The sequence below is a fragment of the Sus scrofa genome, chromosome 1 (assembly GCF_054392235.1).
Source record: "Sus scrofa isolate SSC_HxYL_T2T_F1_AM1 chromosome 1, Sscrofa_HxYL_maternal_Yorkshire_Landrace_v2.0, whole genome shotgun sequence".
Taxonomy (NCBI): domain Eukaryota; kingdom Metazoa; phylum Chordata; class Mammalia; order Artiodactyla; family Suidae; genus Sus; species Sus scrofa.
The window spans coordinates 277,344,204-277,368,414 of NC_139383.1; the positions used below are offsets into that span (position 1 = coordinate 277,344,204).

Genomic DNA, 24,211 nt, shown 5'->3' on the forward strand with positions numbered 1-24,211 from the left:
GAATCATAGCTGAGCCACAGGTGCAACCTGTACCACAGCTGCAGCAACTCTGGATCTTTAACGCTGCACCAGGCTGGGGATCGAACCCATGCTGCTGTAGAGACAACACCAGATCCTTAACTCACTGTACTACAGTGGGAATTCCCTAGAAATGTTTTATATGATCTTTTTGCTGGAAGGATGATTCTTGAATCATAATATGGATATAGGGAAAATAGTCCACTGGAGTTCCCGTCGTGGCGCAGTGGTTAACAAATCCAACTAGGAACCATGAGGTTGCGGGTTCGATCCCTGGCCTTGCTCAGTGGGTTAAGGATCCAGTGTTGCTGTGAGCTGTGGTGTAGTCGCAGACGCAGCTGGGATCCCGCGTTGCTGTGGCTGTGGTGTAGGCTGGTGGCTACAGCTCCGATGAGACCCCTAGCCTGGGAACCTCCATGTGCTTCGGGAGTGGCTCTAGAAAAGACAAAAAAAAAAAAAAAAAAAAATGTCCACAATCCCTCTAATCTCTTTATATCTTTTTTTCTGAACAGACTCTTAGATCCTCAGACAAACACTGAAATAGCAAACTACCCTATCTATAAAATCCTCTTCTGTGTCAGAGGGCATGATGGAACTCCGGAAAGTGACTGTTTTGCTTTCACTGAAAGTCATTATAATGCAGAACTCTTCAGAATACACGTCTTCCGGTGTGAAATACAAGAAGCTGTAAGTACGAAAGAGGAAACTATCTGAGGTGAAACTTCACCTGTACCCTCACTGTGTTGAAATGATTGCAGTATTTATTACGGTCACTAATATGTCCAGTGAAATTCTCTGCTACTGTTTTATTTATTCCAACTTGATGGGCTCAAATATAAATAAACTAATAGTTTGGTTAACCAGATCCTTGTTGCTTGGAGTGTCAAAGGAGACCAGTTGGCTGCCTCTTGATTGGGTTAGATAGGCATCTTGGTTTTAGCACGGACATATTTGCAAACTGTTGTTATAAAGCCAAATCGTAGGATTATTTTCATTATAATAAATATATTCAAGAAATTTCTGACAATTATGGAAATGATTTTTCAGTTGGACTTCTAGCCTTTGCAACCATTTCTTTTTAACGCCTTTTTCTCTGGCCATTTTTAGTGTTGCTTGCTTTGTAAGTCTAATAAAGTAGATAATTTATCAAAAGAAATCAATGGAGGAAAGATGAATTACTCCACTCAAATGAAGTAGGAAACCTTCACCCTTACCAAAACAATAACAGCTTATTTTCTAACATGTCTATGTGTAGGTGAGCCGGATACTTTACAGTTTTGCCACTGCCTTCCGCCGTTCTGCCAAGCAGACCCCACTTTCAGCAACTGCTGCACCCCAGACTCCTGACAGTGACATCTTTACCTTCTCTGTGTCTTTAGAAATAAAAGAAGATGACGGTAAAGGTTATTTTAGGTAGGGTGTCTTATTTCATTCTTTTTATTTGAGTTTGTATTAAGATGCTATACTGTCTGTGGTTTTCAGGAAATTCTAGGTTGGATTACATAACTTATAAAATGATTCATTTTATAGGTAGAGTTTTTTATGTAAGTGATAAAGGAAAAGAAATAGGCAAATTTGCAGAGCCGAGATTTAAAGAAATTTTTTTTTTCTTTTTAGGGCCACTCCTGAGGCATATGGAGGTTCCGAGGCTAGGGGTTGAATCAGAGCTGCAGCTGCCAGCCTACACCACAGCCACAGCAGCACAGGATCCGAGCCGTGTCTGCGACCTTACACCACAGCTCATGGCAACACCAGATCCTTAACCCACTAAGCGATGCCAGGGATCAAACCCGCAATCTCATGGTTCCTAGTCGGATTCATTTCTGCTGTGCCATAACGGGAACTCCCAAGATTTAAGGAATTTTAAACAATCAAAAAAAATTCATATGGGGAAATATAGCATGTTACCATGTTCTTTTAGTCAGACTCAAAGTAACTGGCAGGCTGCTGGTTTGAAATACGACAGAAGCTATGTCACTGGGATTTGTTTTGCTGAAGTTTTTCTATATTTTTTGTTTTGTTTTTGGTTGGTTGTTGTATTTTTCTTAATAATCTAAATATCTTAAGGTTGTTGAAATTACATTTTATCATTAAAGTTTAACTGAACACATTGGAAGGGGAGAAATGAGCTGTATATCTGAAGTCTAACCTTGCATGTAGGGTCAGAAATAACTGGTTCATGTTTTTAAGTAAAATGACGCTTCTTTGAGTATTAAAAATAACCCTGGAATAAAAATTAAAAGTTTAGTTTACTTATTGTTGCGATTAACGTGACCTTTTCCAAGTTTCTTTACATCTCTTGGCAGTTTTCTTATTTACAAAACAAAGCAGCTAGATCCCAAAATCCTTTCTAACTTTAAAATATTACGGTTGCAAGATGGTTGATTTTTATTTTTTTCCCTTCATAGCCCATATCACAAAGTGGGTACTTCTTGGAATTGTAATCAGTAGTTGCACATAGACGGTTCTTTCTTTCCAAAAAAAAAAAAAAAAGGGAAAGAAACCATGAGGCATTCCCATTGTGGCACAGCGGAAATGAATCCAGCTAGGAACCATGAGGTTGTGAGTTCGATCTCTGGCTTCACTCAGGGGTCAAGGATCCAGTGTTGCTGTGAGCTGTGGTGTAGGTCGAAGACGCAGACGCAGCTCCAGCTCGGATCTGGCGTTGCTGAGGCTGTGGCATAGGCTGACAGCTACAGCTCTAATTAGACCCCTAGCCCGGGAACCTCCATGCTGTGGGTGTGATCCTAAAAAGACAAGAGACAAAATAAATAAATAAATAAATAAATAAATAAAATAGAAGGTTCTTTCCTCCATGTCTTCCTCATAAAATGGGCAAAGTTAAATTACATCAAAATATGAATGGTTTTTAGTGTATTTTGCTTTTAAATTAAAAAGCACAATGATTGGTTCATTTTTTTTGAAAAATTGATAACTATTGCTCTCCCTTCAAAGACTTTAGAATTGTCATGCCATCTGGTGGCGAATTTAGTGTATGTTCAACTTCAACTTTGATTTGTACAATAATTGTGAGGCATTGTGCCCTCTGCTTTCTTATTAACTATATTTTCATTCTCTGCACTGTGCATTCCTGTCCTGGGAAGTAGGAATTATAATCTATAAACCTCATCATATTTTTTTTGCATTTTAAGAAACAGGATGGTTTGTTTAAATTATTTTTTCCCTCTATTGAAAATATTTATGTAGGAGTTCCTGTCGTGGTGCAGCGGAGACGAGTCCAACTAGGAACCATGAGGTTTTGTGTTCGATCCCTGGCCTTGCTCAGTGGGTTGGGGATCCAGCGTTGCCGTGAGCTGTGGTCTCGGAAGTGGTTTGGATCTGGCGTTGCAGTGGCTGTGGTGTAGGCCTGTAGCAACAGTTCCGATTAGACCCCTAGCCTGGGAACTTTCATAAGCTGCGGGCGCAGCCCTAAAAAAAAAAAAAAAAAAAGACAAAAAAAAGACAAAAAAGAAAATATTTATGTTGATTGTTTTTAAATTCCAATTATGAATAAAAAAGATGTCTGAGCTCTCTCAGAAGAGATGCTCTAGGAGGAGTTCCTGTCATGGCTCAGCAATAACAAACCTGACTAGTATCCATGAGGACGTGGGTTCGATCCCTGGCCTGGCTTAGTGGGTTAAGGATCTGGCTTTGCTGTGAGCTGTGGTGTAGGTCGCAGATGCGGCTCAGATCTGGCATTACTGTGGTGTAGGCCGGCAGCCATAGCTCCTATTCAACCCCTAGCTTGGGAACTTTCATATGCTGCGGGTGCAGCCCTAAAAAATCAAAAAAAAGGAAGAGAAGCTCTAGGATAATTTCTCCTGCTCCTGGGATCAGGCATATTCAAGGATAAAGATGACAATCACAAGCATCTTTGTTTTGCTTACCCCTATGTCAAGGAGATGCTATACAGAAAAACCCCTGGATGATCAGATGTGTTTCTCACATTTTTTAGGGCTTTATATTTTTTTGCATTGTTTTACTGAATTTGTAGTTACAGTAGGAAATAGTGTTTATAACCTAATATAGTGATCAAATTATTGACAAGGGTGCCTCTCTTTGTCGGATTTGGACTTTTCAAACCCAATTCCTTTTATCTAGTGATTCTACAGCATGTCTAGGAATTATCTCCAGAAATAATCCTTGAAGCGCCAAAAGAGTTATCTGTTAATACTATAAGAGCAGAATTTAAAAGTGGAAATTAAATGTTGACCAGAATAGAGAGGTTAAAAATATGATGCATTTTACAGTATATACAAACATCAAACTATCTTGTACACCTGAAACTAAGATAATGCATGTCTGTTATACCAAAAAAAAAAAAAAAAAAAAAAACCCACAAAAAACACACATTGGTATACCCCGTGTGACTTACCACCCATTTAAGAAATACATGTGTATATAATTAACCATATCACAAAATAGATTGTGGTTTTACTGTAGCATACGTACAAACAATGTGCTGTGGCAAGAATTAATGCTCTTCTTATCATTCCTGAAAAACTGTTTTTCTTATATTACTAAGATTAGAAACCTGCCTTTCAATTCAGCCCTTAGGAAGATGGGATATTTTCATTTATACCATTCAGAGCACTTCTTTTTGGTCTTTTATAATCTACCAAGTATTTTATTTGATATTGGGGTATTTGATACTGTCTTTATTTTATAGGTAAAGAAACTCAGGGGAGATAAGGCTGGACCTCAGTTTCTTAAATTATACAGTAGAATTAAATGTAAAACTACTTGGATCCTTTCAGGGGTAGATAAGACCAGAAAACAGTCTAAACCCCCTGACATCAGTGAAGTGAACTCCCACTGTTTATACTCTGCCCTGCTTCCTGTTAATATAGCTTTTCCTTGCCCTTCAGACTTACGGCTCCAGAGATAACTTTATTTCCATTGTTATTGTTTTGAATACTGCTGAGAGATGAGATTTTATTTATTTATACTTAAACATCCACAGAACATACATAGAGACTAGTGTATCTCATATAAATTAAAAATCGAGAGGCCTGTCCATATCCTTTTTAGTGAAAATTCTGTTAGCTACAAATATTTAACTGTTTGATACACAGAAGTTTTTCTTTGCATGTCTTGTCACTTTTATAGACTCCTTTGCTAAAAAAAATTCTGTGATTTTCTAATTTAGTGTTATAACATGCTCTTTTTTTTTTTTTTTTTAATTTTTTGTCTTTTTTGTCTTTTTAGGGCCGCACCCACGGCACATGGAGGTTCCCAGGCTAGGGGTCTAAGGGGAGCTGTAGCCACCGGCCTACACCACAGCGCACAGGATCCGAGCCATGTCTGTGATCTACACCACAGCTCACAGCAACACTGGATCCTTAACCCACTGAGCAAGGCCAGGGATCAAACCCGCAACCTGATGGTTCCTAGTCAGATTCGTTTCCTCTGTGCTACGATGGGAACTTCCTATACCATTCTCTTGAGTTGGTTACTGGTATAGTAGTGCAAGTGCCCTTCAAAGTGATTTCATTTCTTCAGAGCCACTTTTTAGTTTGAGTATGTACTCAGAGTTCTCATGTAGCCTTTTATCTTATCTTCTAATGGGTTTTTTGCTCTTAAAGTTGGCAGTAATGAGGCATAATTTCGATTTGCTGTATATTAGCTGATTGCCATAAGCAGATGTTTGCTTTTGAGAACAAAGGAGCTAGAAATAATGTGTGGGAGAGTAGGGGGTTATTTCGGTAAACTATCATTTTAGGAATGTTTTCATCTTTTTTCTTAAGCTGATATTTAATTGTATTATTAGTGTGTTATTTTTTTATTATTACACAGACCTACTATAAGGTTATCACTGCTTAAGGAAAACATTAGGCAATAGCTTATTGTTGGCCATATCGTTTTCATCTCTATTGGTATTTGAAAGCACCTTGTTTTGAAATTCAAAGGATCTATAATTATCTTTTCTTCATTATATATTTCAGCAAATAAGCTATTTTTCATAATCTGTTCATAAAAACCAATGACTAAATAGAGAAAACACTACCATTTTTTTTGTTAGGAGCTTTATAAATATTTAATTTTCAGAGCAACAAGAAAGAAAAAAACTGAAGCCACATTTTGGGAAGCGTAAGAGTGGTTTCATAGCTTTTGTAAATGATTAGTAAAATAGTTGAATGGGTTACATACAGTGATCATGATGTTTTCACATCAAAAGGTAGATGATTTTTAAATAGCTGTTATGATCTGAAAATCAGGTATAGAAAAGAATTAAATCTGATTTTTCAAATCATAACAAAAATTGTTCTGGGGTATGTCACAAAGTGCTTTGCAAAATTAATGAAACGTGTTGTTCTACAGTGCAGTTCCTAAAGATAAAGACAGACAGTGCTTTAAACTTCGCCAAGGAATTGATAAGAAGATTGTCATCTATGTGCAACAAACAACTAATAAGGAACTTGCCATTGAAAGGTAAACATTTTTACTAAGTTTGACTTAAATATAAATTTTAGTTTTTGTCAATCTAGTGGAGCAGTCATATACTGTATTTAGAAGTATATTTGCAAGATATTTTGTTCCCTAGGGGATTCTTTTGCTTATTGAAGTGAAAGCTTTGTTCACTTTGAATTTTCTTTCATAAATCTTCAGCTAGTATGTTGACTTTTAATGATGTGATAATAAAAGGCAGACATAAAATTTGTTTATCTCAATTCTATCAGTGAGAATTTTTTTAAGTGATCTAATTTAAACATCTTTTTTCTATTATCTTTTTTCCAAATTTATGTCACTTCTTTTTTTGCAGATGTTTTGGTCTTCTCCTTAGCCCAGGAAAAGATGTACGAAATAGTGACATGCACTTGTTAGATTTGGTAAGGACAGATTTTTTTGTTGTTGTTTATGCACTTTTTCGTCTGTATAGGTTGTTTCACTGAAGCTAATATTAAAGCACATTTATGAAGCAGTAAACAAAGATAAGGAAATTTCCTTATTTCCAGCTTGTTTACTAGTCTGATCTTAGACCTTCTTGGTCACAGTGTCAGTTTCTTGACTAAATAATTCTTGTCACATAGGGTTGATATGGGAATCAGACGTTTTGTGCGAGAATTATTTGCAAGCTATCATGATCTTTGTAAAAGTAAGTGGTATTAGTATTGCTGTTGTATGAAAACCTTTATTTTCGTAACTAAAGATTATGTAGTAATTATCCACTTGACAGAAGAATTCAACAGGTTTAGGTAGTAAATTTCTGTAATGTTGGTGCAATTTGATATGATTTGCAAGCATTTAATTTATATGTAACTTTTCAGGAGCAGTTGCATAAATAATTGGCACATCTTTAATTTTAACTGTAGTCATTCATATATATGCCTAACTTTTTTATAGGAGATCCTCTTTCAAATTCTGATATTTTTGCAACTTCCGTTGTTTAAAGGCAGCAGAATGGGGGTTAGCTGTTGATTGCTTACTTTGACATAAATGTTTTTACTCTTCTTTAGGAATCTATGGGTAAAAGTTCAGATGGAAAGTCCTATGTTATTACTGGGAGCTGGAATCCAAAATCCCCACATTTTCAAGTTGTAAATGAAGAAACTCCTAAAGGTGATGCAGATTCCTGACATCATGAACAGAAATTTCAGTCCCAAGAATTTACCCACATCTCAGCACTACTTACTAGACAAATATTTAGTATTTACCTAATTCTGATAAGACCAAAGAATAGTTCTTTGTGTTTATTATTAAAGTTGACTTATAAACAAATTATTTTCTTTCTCCCTCTCCTTTCTTCATTTTTCCATTCCCTGCTTCCTTTTCCATTCATGTACGTATTTATTATAGACTTCTAAGTATTATTTAATTTTTTTGGGAGATAATATATGCATATATGGATAAAAATTCAAAGAATGTATAGGGAACAGTGAAAGTCTATTAGAGTCCTCAGTGCCCCAATCTTCAGGGCACCAGAATGATGGGTTTCTTGTGTAGCTTTTCAGATATGCTATGCATAAACAACCTTTTTCAAGATATTTCATACACTTCCTGAATGTCATTTAATGGCTGCATAATACTCTGTCCTGAAAATGTAACAGTATTTTCTCAGCTAGTGTCTCTTATTGAGCGTTTACTTTTTCCCTTTCATTTTTTTTCTTGTTATTCCTAGCACTATAGATAAACGTATAAAGGACACAAATGAATAGTTACCCTTGTTAACTAAGAGTTGAGAATTCCTGGTGGTGATGAGAGAAGCATAAAGAAGCCATGTGCTACCTGACAGTACATTATCATACGCTTTAAGGTGTTTACAGCTGTCATTTACTAATTCCATTTCAAGTTGTCTACCCAAGAAAAGAAATCTCAATACAGAAAAAAATAGTGATTTATCTGATTTAGATTTTTATTTGATTCATGGATTACCTTAAAACATCCTGAAAGTTTGTAATAAAAGTAGTTACTTTTACAGTAATCATATGAGCAAATATATTTCCCTTTAAAGAATGTGCTTCTTCCTTCTCTCTCTGTAGATAAAGTGCTGTTTATGACCACAGCTGTTGATTTGGTAATAACAGAAGTACAGGAGCCTGTTCGCTTTCTCCTAGAGACAAAAGTCCGAGTTTGCTCACCTAATGAAAGATTGTTCTGGCCCTTCAGCAAACGTAGTACTACTGAAAATTTCTTTTTGAAACTAAAACAGGTACTGTACTTTTCTATAAATAAAAAGGGGAAAATAAGAGAAATCACTTCTGAGGCTGATTTATCGTTAATCCAAGCCATCAGTTAAATCTTCAAATAGTTGTTTGTATTTTAAATACACTTAGAGGAAAATTGTCTCTCATTTTACCCACCTGTTTATCATTTTTGTTGTTCTTTATTTCTTCCTAAAGAACCAAGTTTCTGTCTGATAACACTTGCCTTTATCCTGAAGAACATGTTTTAGAATTTCTTTTAGTAGAGATCTGCTTAAGACATAACTCTCAGATTTCTTTATCTGAAAATGTCTTTATTTCATATTTATTGCAGTAGGATATTTTCACTGGATATAAGGTTCTGGGCTGACAGTTTTTTTTACTTTTAGCACTTAAAGGTATCATCCCAGTTTGTGGCTCTCCTCATTTTTGAGGAGTTGTCAGCATGCATTTATGTCGTTATTCCTATCTTCATAATGGGTTATTTTCTCTGGCTGAGTGTTAGATTATTTTTTGTCTTTGGTTTTCAGACCTTTAACTGTCATATACCTAGCCACGGTTGTTCTTTGTTTGTCTTGGAATTTGCTGGGCTTAATGAATTTTTAAATTTGTTTTATATTACTCAATGTATTTATTACATTTACAGTTATGTAATGATCATCACAACCCAATTTTATAGCATTTCCATCCAAAACCCCCAGCTCATCCCTCCACCTCCCAACCTGTCTCCTTTGGAAACCATATGTTTTTCAGTGTGTGAGTCAGTGTCTGTTCTGCCAAAAAGTTCTTTTCTATCCTTTTGTAAGATTCTACATGTCAGTGAAAGCATTTGATGTTGGTGTCTCACTGTCTGACTGACTACACTTAGCGTGATAAATTCTAGGTCCATCCATGTTGCTGCAAATGCCGGTATTTCGTTCCTTTTAATGGCTGAGTAATATTCCATTGTGTATATGTACCACATCTCCTTGATCCACTCCTCTGTCGACATTTAGGTTATTTCCATGTTTTGGCTCTTGCAAATAGTGCTGCAGTGAACATTGGAGTACATGTGTCTTTGCGAGTCATGGTTTTCTCTGGATAGATGCCCAGGAGTGGTATTGCTGGATCAAATGGGAGTTCTATGTTTAGTTTTCTGAGGCATCTCCATCCTGCTTTCCACAGTGGGTGCACCAATTTACAATCCCACCAACAGTGTACTAGTGTTTCTTTTTCCCCATACCCTCTCCAGCACTTCTTGTTTATAGACTTTTGGATGATGGCCATTCTGGCTGGTGTAAGGTGGTACCTCAGAGTGGTTTTGATTTGCATTTGTCTACTATTGAGTGATGTTGAACATCTTTTCCTGTGTTTTTTGGCCATCTGTATGTCTTCTTTGGAGAACTGTCTGTTTAGATCTTCTGCCCACTTTTTGATGGGTTTTTTTTGTTTTTTTGGTATGGAGCTGCAGGAAGTGTTTATAAATTTTGGAGATGAATCCCTTGTCAGTTGATTCATTTGCAAAGATTTTCTCCCATTCTTTGGGTTGTCTTTTTGTCTTGTTTAGAGTTTCCTTTGCTATGCAGAAACTTTTAAGTTTAATTAAGTCCCATTTGTTTATTTTTGTTTTTATTGAATTACTTCATATGGATCTGTGAAGATGTTGCTGTGGATTATGTCAGAGAGTGGCCTTTGTTTTCTTCAAAGAGTTTTATACTCTCTGGTCTTATATTTAGGTCTTTAATCCATGTTGAGTTTATTTTTGTGTAATGTGTTGGGGAGTGTTCTAATTTCATTCTTTTCCATGTGGCTGTCTGGTTTTCCCAGCGCCACGTACTGAAGGGATTGTCTTTTCTCCATTGTATATTCTTGCCTCCTTTGTCATAGACTAGTTGGCTGTAGGTGTGTGGGTATAATTCTGTGCTTACAATCCTGTTCCACTTGATCCATATTTCTGTCTTTGTGCCAGTACCTTAGGTTTTGTAGTATAGTCTGAAGTCAGGGAGCTTGATTCCCCCAGTTCCATTTTTCTTTTTCAGGATGTCTTCGGCTATTTTGGGTCTTTTATGCTTCCAAACAAACTTTAATTAGTGTTTTATAGTTTTGAGAATACAGGTCTTTCGTCTCTTTAGGTAGGTTTATTCCTAAGTATTTTATTCTTTTGATGTGATGGTAAATGGGATCTTTTGTTGCTGATATGTAGAAATGCTGTTGATTTCTGTGTATTAAGTTTGCATCCTGCAACTTTTCCAAATTCACTGATGAGCTCTGACAGTTTTCTGGTAGTGTCTTTAGGATTCTCTAGGTATAGTATCATGTCATCTGCAAATAGGGATAGTTTTACTTCTTCCTTTCCAATTTGGATTCCTTTTATTTGTTTTACTTCTCTGACTGCCATGGCCAGGACTTCCAAAACTATGTTGAATAGTAGTGGCAAGAGCATACATCCTTGTCTTGTTCCTGATCTCAGTGGGAATTCTTTCAGCTTTTCACCATTGAGAATGAAGTTAGCTCTGGGTTTGTTGTATATGGGCTCTATTATGTTGAGGTAGGTTCCCTCTATGCCCACTTTCTGAAGGGTTTTTATCAGAAATGGGTGTTGGATTGTGTCAAAGGCTTTTTCTGCATCTGTTGAGAGGATCCTATGGTTTTTATTCTTCAGTTTGTTAATATGGTGTATCACACTGATTGATTTGCGGATATTGAAGAATATTTGCATCCCTGGGATAAATCCCACTCTATCATGATGTACAATCCTTTTAAAGTATTGTTGGAGTCTGCTAGTATTTTGTTGAGCATTTTTGGATCGATGTTCATCAGTGAAATTGGCCTGTAATTTTCTTTTTTTGTGGTAGCTCTGTCTGGTTTTGGTACCAGGGTTATGGTGGCCTCATAGAATGACTTTGGAAGTGTCCCTTCCTCTGCAATTTTTGGGGGTAGTTTCAGAAAGATAGGTGTTACCTCTTCTCTACATGATTGATAGAATTCTCCTGTGAAGCCATCTGGTCCTGGACTTTGGTTTGTTGGAAGTTTTTTAATCACAGTTTCAATTTCAGTTCTTGTGATTGGTCCGTTCGTCTTTTCTATTTCATCTTGGTTTAGTCTTGGAAGTTTGTACTTTGCTAAGAATTTGTCCATTTCTCCAGGGGTTTCCTTTTTGTTGACATCTAGTTGCATATAGTAGTCTCTTATTTCCTTTGTTATTTCTGTGATGTCTGTTGTTACTTCTCCTTTTTCATTTCTAATTTTATTGATTTGAGTCCTCTCTCTTTTTGCTTGATAAGTCTGGCTAAGGGTTTATCAATTTTGTTGATCTTTTCAAAGAACCAGCTTTTTGTTTCATTTATCTTTTCTGTGGTTTTCTTCGTTTCAATTTCTTTGATTTCTGCTCTGATCTTTATTTCTTTCCTTCTACTTACTTTAGGTCTTCTCTGTTCTCTCTTGGGCTGCTTTAGAGGTAAAGTTAGCTTATTTGAGCTTTTTCTTGTTTCCTGAGGTAGGCTTGTATTGCTATAAACCTCCCTCTTTGAGCTGCTTTTGCCACACCCCAAAGGGTTTGGAGTTTCGTATCTTTGTTGTCATTTGCTTCTAGGTAATTTTTAATTTCCTCTTTGATTTCTTCAGTGATCCATTGGTTGTTTAGTAGCATGTTGTTTAGTTTCCATGTGTTTGTGTTTTTTGCAGTTTTTTTCTTGTTGATGTCCAGTCGTATAGAGTTGTGGCTGGAAAAGATGCTTGATATGATTTCAATTTTCTTAAAGCTACCAGGGCTTGATTTGTAGCCCAGGGTGTGATCAATCTTAGAGAATGTTCCATGTGCACTTGAGAAGAATGTGTATTCTGTTGCTTTTGGGTGGAATGTCCTAGAAATATCTATTAAGTCCATCTGGTTTAATGCTTCATTCAGGGCCTGTGTTTCCTTATTGATTTTCTGTCTGGATGATCTATCCCATTGCTGTTAGTGGGGTGTTAAAGTCCCCCACTCTTATTGTGTTATTGTCGATTTCTCCTTTTTGTTAGCAGTTACCTTATATGTTGTGAACCTATATATGTTGGGTGCATAGATATTTAAAATTGTTATATCTTCTTCTTGGGTTGATCCTTTAATCGTTATTTAGTAACCTTCCTTGTCCCTTAAAATATTCTTCATTTTAAAATCTATTTTGTCTGGTAAAAGTATTGCTACTCCAGCTTTCTTTTGATTCCTGTTTGCATGAAATGATTTCTTCCATCCTCTCACTTTAAATTTGTATGTGTCCCTAGAAGTGAAGTGGGTCTCTTTAAGACATATATATGGGTCTTGTTTTTGTATCCATTCAGCCAGTCTTTGTCTTTTGGTTGGGGCGTTTAGTCCATTAACATTTAAGATAATTATTGATATGTGTGTTCTCATTGCCATTTTATTAATTGCTTTGCATTTGTTTTTGTTGCTCTCTTTTCTTCCCTTCTTCTCTTGTTCTCTTCTATTGTGGTTTGATGATTATCCTCAGTGTTGTATTTGTGTTGATTTTTCTTACTTGTTTGTGTATCAATTGTAGATTTTTGGTTTGCAGTTACTCTGAAGTTTTGATATAAAAGTCTGTATGTATAGGAGATTGTTTTGAGTTGTTGGTCTCTTAATTGTAAGTGCATTTCCAGTATCCTGCATTTGTACCCGCCTCGTCTCACGATTTCTGATTTTGGTGGGATAATTGTGCATGGATGATTTCATATCTTTACTGTATGTATACCTTTACTGGTGAGCCTTGTCATTTGTGGTATTTTTGTTTCTGGTTGCAGTCTTTTCTACCTAGAGAAGTTCCTTTAGTATTTGTTGTAAAGCTTGTTTAGTGTTGCTGTATTCTCTTAGCTTTTGCTTATCTATGAAGCTTTTGAGTTCTCCTTCAAATCTGAACCAGAGCCTTGCTGGGTGAAGTAATCTTGGTTGGAGGTTTTCTCCTTTCCTTACGTTAAGTATATCCTGCCACTCCCTTCTGGCCTGCAGAGTTTCTGCTGAAAAATCTGCTGATAACCGTATTGGGGTTCCCTTGTATGTTGTTTGTTTCTTTTCCCTAGCTGCTTTCAAGATTTTCTCTTTGTCTTTAATTTTGGTCAGTTTGATTAATATGTATCTTGTGGTATTCCTCCTTGGGTTTATTTTATATGGTACTCGTTGTGCTTCCTGGATGTGAGTGAGTGGTTCTTTTCCCATGTGAGGGAAGTTTTCGGCTGTTATCTCTTGGAATATTTTTTCTGTCCCCTTCTCTCTCTCTTCTTCTGGCACCCCTATAATATGGATGTTGGTGCATTTAACATTGTTCCAGAGTTCTCTGAGACTCTCTTCATTTGTTTTCAGTCTTTTTTCTCTGTTCTGCATCAGTGATTTCTACTAATCTGTCCTGCACCTCGCTGAGTCATTTTTCTGCCCCTGTATTCTGCTCTTTGCTGCTTCTAGTGAATTTTTTATTTCAGTTATTGTATTTTGCATCTCTTGTTTAAATTTTATATCTTGTATCTCTTTGCTCCGTGTTTCCTGTAAGTTATCCATTTTGCCTCCAGTTTATTTCCAATGTCTTGCATCATCTTCAGCATCAGTAATCTAAAGTCTTTTTCCTGACCACTTAGCCGTTTTTCTGGGGTTTTTCCTTTCTCCCTCATCTGAGTTATAGTTCTCTGTCTTTTCATTTTTATAGGTTTTTGGTGTGGTGACCTTTTTACAGATAATAGGATTGTAGCCTCTCTTACTTCTGGTGTCTGCCCCCTTGTGGCTGAAGTTGGCACAGGGGCTTGCTGTAGGCTTCGTGATGGGAGGGGCTGATGCCTGCCCACTGGTATGTGGAGCTGATTCCTTTCTCTCTGGTGGGTGGGGTTTTGTCTCTAGGTGAGATTGGAGGCAGCTGTTGACTGAGGGGTCTTTAGGCAGCCTGTTTACTGATGGGTGGGGCTGTGATCCCACCCGGATTGTTATTTGGCCTGCAGTTTCTCCACTAATGAGTGCAGCCAGTGTTTCCCAAAATGTCTACCTTCAGAGAATGTATGGCTGATGAATATTCCCAAGAGCTTTGTTTCCAGTGTCCTTCCCCCACAACAAGCCACAATCACCCCGTTTTCCCAGGATGTTCTCCAAGAACTGCAGTCAGGTTTGACCCAGATTCCTCTGTTTGCTTTGCCCTGGGATCCAGTGCACATGAACGTCTGTGTTTGCCTCTTAAGAATGGGGTCTCCATTTACCCCAATCCCAAGGAGCTCCTGCACACAAGCTCCAGTGTCCTTCAGTGCCAGATGCTCCAGGGGCTCTTTCATCCAATGCTAGATCCCCAGGTGTGGTGACCTGACATGGGGCTCAGAATTCTCACTCCTGTAGGTGAGTCTCTGTGATACAGTTACTTTTCAGTCTGTGGGTTTCCCACCCGGGAGGTATGGGATTGCTTATATCATGTAATCACCACTCCTACCTCTTGATGTGGCCTCCTCTTTGTCCTCTGAAGTAGTATATCTTTTTTTTTTTTTTTTTTTTTTTTTGTCTTTTTGCCATTTCCAGGGCCGCTCCCGCGGCATATGGAGGTTCCCAGGCTAGGGGTCCAATAGGAGCTGTAGCTGCTGGCCTACGCCATAGCCACAGCAATGTGGGATCCGAGCCGCGTCTGCAGCCTACACCACAGCTCACGGCAACACCGGATTGTTAACCCACTGAGCAAGGCAGGGACCAAACCTGCAACCTCATGGTTCCTAGTCGGATTCGTTAACCACTGCGCCACGACAGGAACTCCCTGAAGTAGGATATCTTTTTGAAAGTTTCCGGTCCATTTGGTTGAAGATTGCTCAGCATTTGGTTGTAATTTAGTTGTTTTTAGGAGAGAAGTTGAACTCCAGTCCTTCTATGCTGCCATCTTAATCCCTTAAATTAATTTTTTAAATCATTTTGGGGGAGAAGTTCTGATGCTTTGTTTCTTTCGACCTTTTTCCATGACCCTGCTCTTTTCTTTCTTTAAGGAATTCCAGTCATACATATTTTTGACCTTTTGATAGGGCCTCACAGATCTCTGAGGCTCTGTTTTTCCAAATATTTTTTCTGCTTTTTCCTTTAGATAGAATACTTTCTATTAACTTATCTTAAAGTTCGCTTGTCTCTTTAGATATCTCCAATCTTTGTTAACGCTGTTCAGTGAGTTTTTTAAAAATTTCAAATCTTATTTTTTTTCTGGAATATCCCTTTGGCTCCTTTTTTTCAGTTTCTTATGCGATTGCTCTCTGATCCTTTATTTTAGGCAAATCTTTAATATTCTTGATCATAATTGTAATATAGCTACTTTAAAAATCTTGGACTGCTGAATCTGCTGTCTGGTGAGTCTCGTTTTCATATTTCTTGTCTAGTAATTTTGGGTATAAATTTGACATGTCAAATGTTGGGAATCAGTTACGATCTTCTGAGTCTTGAGTTTTGAAAAACAAACTGTCAGTCAGTTTGGTCAAAGTAAACTCTATACTCTGTCTTTCCTATGGTCAACAGCATATGGGATTTCTCTTCCCTCCTTTAGCCTTTCTTTTTTGGTCTCATTTGCCCCACCACTTACTGTACCTTTCTTAGCTTTCCTTTATATGAAAAGTCCTTGAAAGAGATAAATTTCACAGTAACCTACATTTCTAAATCCAGTGGTCCATCTGAGTCTGCATCTTACTCGACTTATCAGCAGCATTTGATATAGATAATTACTCCCTTCTCCTTAAATATGCATCTTTCACTAAGCATTCAGGACATCTCAAATTTACCATGTCCAGAAGGGTGTCATTATCTCATCCCTCACCCCTAAAATGCTCTACCTGCTTGTCTTTACAGTTTATGGGCTTTACAGTTTGTGAGCATCTTCTCCTCCCAGGTGTTTAGGCCAAGAATTTTACTCTTTTATTTTTCAGAGTCCATATCTAGTCCACCAGGAAATTCTATTTACTTTTAAAAGCTATTTAGAGGAGTTCCCATGGTTGCTCCGCAGTTAATGAACACAACTAGGATCCATGAGGATGCGGTTGCCATTAACTGTGGTGTAGGCTGCAGACGTGGTTCAGATCTGGCATTGCTGTGGCTGTGGAATAGAATGGCAGCTGTAGCTCCAACTGGACCCCTAGCCTGGGAACCCACATATGCCTCGGGGCAGCCCTAAAAAGCAGAAATTAAAAACAAATAAAAATAAAACCTATCTAGAACGACCACTTCTTACTATCTAGATTTCATTAACTTCATCTGAATAATTGTTTTTACATGGATTATGGCAGTAACCTTTTCATCTCCCTTTTTCTGTTTTTGCCACCTTTTGATACATTCTCAGTATAGCAGCCTAACATCAGATCACATCCCTTTTCTGCTCAGAACTCTCTAACCCTATTTTAGTCCATATAATACCAAGTCCTTGTATTGGGTTATACTATGTGATTGGCTGCCTGTTGCATCATAAACTAACTCCTGTCTTACTCCTTACTTGCTGCCTCTGCTCTAAACACGCTCTTAGGGTCTTTGCTATTGACTATTCCTTCTGCCGGAATGCTTTTCCCCTTGATCCCACTTGCTGTTATTTACCTCCTTCAAGTAAGTCCCCATGCTCTTTGGGTCTTTGCTCAGATTTACTTCTTAGGAAGTCATGACAACCTCATTTAATACTGCAGTTTGCCCAGTTATCCACTGGTACTGCCAGTTCCCTCCCCATCTGTGTGTGTGTATATATATATATATATACATATATATATATATATATAGTTTTTTTTTTTAACTAAGGTGTTAGCTTCCCATATAACACAAAACACACTTATTACTTTATTATCTGTCTTTCATATGAGAAACCTCTACTAAGGCAGTATTTCTAATCTGCTCATTCACTGATTTATCCCAAGCATCTAGAACACAGGAATTCTCAAAAATATTTATGATTTGATTTTATTTCATGCAACTTTGAAATTCCGTTATACAAAGTTATAGTGCTGTGTATGGATCTACTTGAATATACTTCTGTGGCAAAAAATATTTTAGTCCCAGTATGTCTAAGTTATCCCTTTTGGTTATAGTTATAAAAAGGTTACAGAGCAAGAATAGAGATTTCTTTTTCTTTTCTTTTTTTTTTTTTTGGCTGCATCTGTGGTATGTGAAAATTCCCTGGTCAGGGATCAAACTGGTGCCATAGCAGCAACCCAAGGTGCTACAGTAACAATGCCAGATCCTTAGCTTGCCACATCACAAGGGAACTCCAAAATTTTCTCTTAAGAAAAGTGTTATCTTAAGAAACAGAAAGTAAACCTGGGTCTTAGCATCATTCTCCTGGCTCTTCACTATGGCAGGAGCAAAGTATTAATTAGCATAAGATTAGCATCTAGAACTTGGCTTTTGAGTCTGAGGAAATCTTACCGCTGACTAGATTTATGACTTTGAGCAAGTTCCTTCAACTGCCTGGCCTCAGTTTACTCAGCTTGTTTTTTTTTTTTTTTTTTCTTTGTCTTTTCTAGGGCCACACCCATGGCACATGGAGGTTCCCAGGGTAGGGGTATAATCAGAGCTGTAGCCACTGGTGCGTGCCATAGCCACGGCAATGTGGGATCCGAACCACATCTGCGACCTACACCACAGCTCACGGCAACGCCAGATCCTCAACCCACTGGGTGAGGCCAGGGATCGAACCCGCAACCTCATGGTTCCTAGTCGGATTCATTAACCACTGCACCACGACAGTAACTCCTACTCAGCTTTGAAATGGCGTGATAGACTCTTTGTCATCATATTATTGTGACATTAAGTGAGAAACTGTACAATATACTTGGCATAGTTCCTGGCACATAGCATGTTCTTCATACATTTTAGCTATTTTTGTTGAAAGAGACTGTGGAACAGTCAGACAGAGGAATAAAAAATACTTCAGTCATGACATCACAGCAGCATTGATTATTAAGTGGATCAGCCCAAGGGGAAGAAGGCTTCAGAAAGAAAAGCAATTTACTAACATTATTTTACAAGTTTAGAGAGTGGTTGGAAATTATTCTCGATTATAATTAGTAAGATTTAGTAAACAAATGCATAGTATTTTTTGTATAAATTTGCGTGTAAAAAAATAGATGTTCTTTTTAATTTGAGTTCTCTCTGTTTAATCTTAGTGAACATAAATAAGATTGCCCTTATCTTGCTTTTCTCTTGAGGTTTGTTTTTTTTTTTTTGTCTTTTTCTAGGGCCACCTGCAGGATATGGAGGCTCCCAGGCTAGGGGGTCTAATCAGAGCTGTAGCCACTGGCCAACTCCAGATCCAAGCCGAGTCTTTGACCTACACCACAGCTCATGGCAACTCTGGATCCTTAACCCACTGAGCAAGGCCAGGGATCAAACCTGCAACCTCATTGTCCCTAGTTGGATTTGTTAACCACTGAGCCACGACGGGAACTCCATCCCTTGAGGTCTTAATATTACACAACTGTGAACTCAAAAGATTGCATGAGTTTACATAATTGTAACTTACATGGTTCAATCTAGAGAAATGTATCTAATTAGGCTAACAAATGACTTGTCAGGGTGTACTAGCCTGAGAACATAGCCTGATAGACTACTATTACAAGCTAAACATAGGCTAGGTTGTCAGTATTTTCTTTGCAAAAACCTGAAGTTTATATGTGGAAGCTAGGAGGAGGGCAGGAAATTCCTGAGAATAATCTCTCATTTGTCTCCTTATTTGGATGTCTTAGAGGTTGGAGGAAGCCGTGTTGTGTGGGGAGTAGTGAGTCGGGGGAAAGAAGAGAGAGAGAGTATGAAGCATTGGAACAGTTTTTTCTGTCATAGAGCACTTAGGGCACTGTTAATTCTCATCCCTTGCAGCATAATACACTAGTTTATTTATTTGCTTTTTTATATTCATGGCTTTAGCAATTAATAGCAGCTGCCACTAATTGAGGCCTTCCGTGGCAGTCACTTGACTAGCTACTTTTCACTTTTTCTGCCTCGTGTAATTTTTATAGTGATCCAATGAGGATAGTGTTCATATTTTATAGATCCCAAGGATGTAAAATAGTAGATTTTATGGGATGCTGTGTGAACAAGATACATACTTATGCTAAGACTCTTAGAGTTCTTTCCCTAGAAACATGCTTCTTTTGTCTTTCTGTAAGAGTATTTTTAGGATTTACTTAGGTTAAGCATAATTTAAAATTTTAATGTATTTGTAGTTACCATTAGACGGAAAAGGAAATTGCTACAGACCAAAATTTTAAAAAAATACAATATGTAGCTTCTGTTTATTGCCATAGTATGGGAAAACAATTATAGAAATCTTATTAAAAATACATGTTTAAAATTGATTCTTTTTCCTTTCAGTAAAATTATCTGGTGACTCAGTAACTTCTTTTTAGCCTGGAATCCTTCCCAACTATGGGGATTGTTTTATTAAGATGGCATCATATTAGAGAATAAACTTTGTAAATTACTGGGGAAAGAAAGAGGAAGAAAATAGTCTAAAACTAGATTTCCCAACAGTAACACAAGGTGAATAAATGCCCAACTAAGCATTCTTAAAAAAACTATAGAATTTTCATTGAAGACAGTGTAGGGGTCTTAAAATGTTTTATATAATTATTTTGTAAATTGCAGAAGCTAATGTCTTAAAGACTAAGTGATGTGACCAGTGTCATATAAGCAGGTAATTAGTATATCCGTGTTGGAAACGCAAGCCTCTGTGTGTGTGTGTACAAGGCGCATGCACACAGGTGCCATCACCACTGTACCTCTCAAGATAGACAGTGCCTTCTGTACCAGGGCTCTACAGCTGCTCAGTCACGAAGCACAGATTGTTCCACTGTTCCTGGGAAGTATGGTCACTTGGTCATGATGGTGACCACTGAGTTTCCTCTTTGTAAAAGTAGAATTTTCTCTTTGTATTTATTAGATAATCTTTGGGGTGGTACTTTGGCAACTTCCAAATACCCTCTTCCTTAACAACTTTCTAGATAATGGTTTTAGCATTCAGTGATGATCCTTGCCTGATTCAGTTGAGTTCAGTCACATATTTTTAATAGTAATTTAACATTACAAAGTTTTCTAATAGATGTATATATTAATATTGAATATTTAAATTACAATAATAGTATATTCATTTGCTTTATCCTACTTTATCAAAGAATTAAAAAATATCAGTATTTTAGGGAACACCCTTAGTAAGTGATCTTATTTTATTGCTCCTAAAATTTATAACAAAATTTTTATAAACTTGTAAAATGTCTTTTGAGGAGAGGTACTATTAAATGGGCTTGTGAAACATAACTTTCAATTGTTTAAAATTCCAGTGAGGACCAACTTACCTTTTAATACAGTTAACTGATGAGGAAAATTAAACATCAGGTAATAAACTTGAACCATTTCTAAAATATACACAGTGTCACACTGTAGTAATGTATAACTTATGTTATACGCATTTCTTTTCTTTTTTTCTTTTTTTAAGCATATGGCTGCACCTTCAGCATGGAAGTTCCCGGGCCAGAGACGGAACCAGAGCCACTGCAGAGACAATACCGAATAGTTGTGATATGAGCCACAGAGGAAGTCCTACACATTGCTTTCAATTGGAAATAAAACCCATACTTTATAATCAGCTTTCATTTTAAAAATGTAAACATCAAATGAAAACATTTCCAGAATATTTAGTATATTCTGACCTTTTCTGCAGATGCTTAAACAAATTTGGGGAGAAATATATATTAATATACCTGCAATATCTGTGTATTTTTGCTTGTTTTTCCCTCTGCATTTGTGAAACGAAGAGGAATATAATATGAAAATATTTGAATTATGTAGTTTTAAATACCTATTAGTATTCATTCAAAAAATTAATATCAAAACTAGTCAATGAAATTTAAGATTTTTTTTTTTTTAACTTTATTTCTTTGTCGTTTTATCTTTTCAAGGGCTGCGCTCACGGCACATGAAGGTTCCCAGGCTAGGGGTCTAATCAGAGCTGTAGCTGCCGGCCTACACCAGAGCCACAGCAACACGGGATCCAATCTGTGTCTGTGACCTACACCATGGCTTATGGCAACGCCTGATCCTTAACCCACTTAGCAAGACCAGGGATCGAACCTCCAACCTCAGGGTTCCTAGTTGGATTTGTTAATCACTGAGCCACAATGGGAACTCCAAAGTTTAAGATTTTATAGAACTTTTTGTCCTTTGAACATGTTCTACTGAGATGATAACATCAGTATTGTTAAAAAATTATATAGAATTTTTTTTGTTAGAGTTGTGGTACAATTTGACATATAGTTTTTTTTTTTTTTTTTAACATATTTTCAAATTGGGGGCTTGCGGTATTTTTTTTCTTTTTCATTTATATGTTTATTTATTTATTTTTTTGGTTTTTAGGGCCACACCTGCGTCACATGGAAGTTCCCAGGCTAGGGGTTGAATCAGAGCTGCAGCTACTGACCTATACCACAGCCACCTAGCCACGTCTGCAACCTACACCACAGCTCATGCAAGGCCAGATCCTTAACCCACTGAGAGAGGCCAGGGATTGAACCCTATCTTCATGAATACTGGTTGGGTTTGTTACCGCTGAGCCACAATGGGAACTCCTAATGTATTTTTTGAATATTTAAAATATAAAACACAGAAGTCAAAATTACCTAAAAATGTATACTCTTAGGTCTTGGTTTCATTCATATCTCCCACCCTACAAGTAACTGTTATTATTGGTTTCGAGATTATCTTTCCAGTGTTTCATTTTGTGAAAATAATAAAATACTCATGTATATTTTTTAAAATTTCCTTTTAAACAGAAACTAGCATACTACATATATTGTTCTGCACCTTGGTATTTTAACTTCGTATGTCCTGGTGATCATTCCATATTACTTTATAGAGATCTTCCTCGTTCTTACTAGCAACTGTATAGTACTGTATTATTGGATGAGTCATGATCCTTTCAACTAGTCCTTTATTGATTGATACTTGGATTTATTTTCCAAGTATTTGCTGTTCCAAATAATGTTGCAGTGCAGTATGTGCATTTTTTTTATTTTATGAGAGTATATCTTTCAGTAGATACCTGTTAGTAGAATCACTGGCACATGAGATAATCTTGCTTATGGGATTTTGTTATATTTGTCAAATTCCCCTCTATACAGGTTGTAACTATAGAGCTTATTAGCAGGGTATGAAAATAACTTTTCTCCACAGGCTTGTCAGAGTAGGATCTGATGGTAATTTTAATTTATGCTCTGATGAATGAAAACAAGCATTTTTTTCATATGTATATGGGTGATTTTCCTTTTCTCTTCATATTCTGCTGTTTGGTTTTGGCCTTTTCTTCTTAAATTTTAGAAGTTTTTTAGTGTGTATTTAAGGAAATTAACCCATTGAGGTACAGTTTACAGATAATCCTCCTGGTTTGTCACTTGTCCTTTGACCTAAATTATGATGAGTCTTTGAGCTTTTTTTCCCCACACAATTTTTTATATACGTGAAATTTCTCGAGTTTTCCTTTAAAGCTTCTGGATTTGGAGTCATTACAAATGCTTTCCCTACTCCCAAATAATAAAGGAATTTATATATTTTCTTGTATTATATGGTTGGACTATTTTTATATAGATCTTTTATTCATTCATGTTTTGTTCTGGTATATAATGTAAGGTATGAATCTGATTTAATCTTTTACCAAATGGCCATCCACTTGTCTAACTTTTCCCCCGGTGATTTGAGATCCTGCCTTTATCATATATCAAATTTTCGTATGTATTTGAAGTGCATTTTCTTATTTTAAATGGCCGCACCTGTGGTACATGGGCTTCCAGGTATCAAATCAGCTGCAGCTGTGGCAGTGCCAGATCCTTTAATCCACCATGCCAGGCAAGGGATCAAACCCATGCTGCTGCAGTCAGATTCTTAACCCCCTGTGCCATGATGGGAACTCCAAGAGTGCTTTGTAAAGGCTTTTAATTCAAATGCACACAGAAATAAAAAGAATAGTATAATGAACCCTCATGTATAATAAACAACATTTTTTTTTTTTTTGGTCTTTTAAGGGCTGAAGCTGCGGCATATGGAGGTTCCCAGGCTAGGGGTCAAATCAGAGCTGTAGCTACTGGCCTCCACCACAGCCACAGCAACGCCAGATCTGAGCCATGTCTGCAGCCTACACCACTGCTCACAGCAATGCCAGATCCTTAACCCACTGAGTGAGGCCAGGAATCAAACCTGCAACTCCATGGTTCCTAGTCAGATTTGTTTTCACTGTGACACAACAGGAACTCCAATAAACAACATTTTTAATAGCTGGAGATCTTGACTTTCAGGCAGGGTCTACTTCCTTTTTTTTTTTTTTTTTTTGGTATTTTTGCCTTTTCTAGGGCTGCTTCCTGTAGCATATGGAAGTTCCCAGGCTATGCGTAGCCGCTGGCTTACACACAGCCACAGCAACACCAGATCCAAGCTGTGTCTGCAACCTACACCACAGCTCACAGCAACGTCTGATCCTTACCCACTGAGCAAGGCCAGGGATCGAACCTGCAACCTCATGGTTCCTAGTTGGATTCGTTAACCACTGCGCCATGATGGGAACTCCTCTACTTCTTGACTCTACATT

General features: G+C 37.2%; 1 protein-coding gene across 9 annotated transcripts in view; it reads left to right on the top strand.

Annotated features, from left to right (window-relative positions):
- RABGAP1 (RAB GTPase activating protein 1) overlaps positions 1–24,211 on the top strand; it is a 172,758-nt gene that overhangs the window by 49,768 nt on the left and 98,779 nt on the right. For all 9 annotated transcript variants that reach the window (XR_014827157.1, XR_014827159.1, XR_014827158.1 and 6 more), the window contains 6 exons: positions 531–705; positions 1,274–1,431; positions 6,340–6,450; positions 6,782–6,848; positions 7,476–7,578; positions 8,499–8,668. Coding sequence is in view for 6 of the 9 variants with exons in the window: in XM_084995876.1 (XP_084852002.1) it covers positions 531–705; positions 1,274–1,431; positions 6,340–6,450; positions 6,782–6,848; positions 7,476–7,578; positions 8,499–8,668 (784 nt within the window). In the remaining 3 variants the exon portion in view is untranslated. The remainder of the gene's footprint in view (positions 1–530; positions 706–1,273; positions 1,432–6,339; positions 6,451–6,781; positions 6,849–7,475; positions 7,579–8,498; positions 8,669–24,211) is intronic.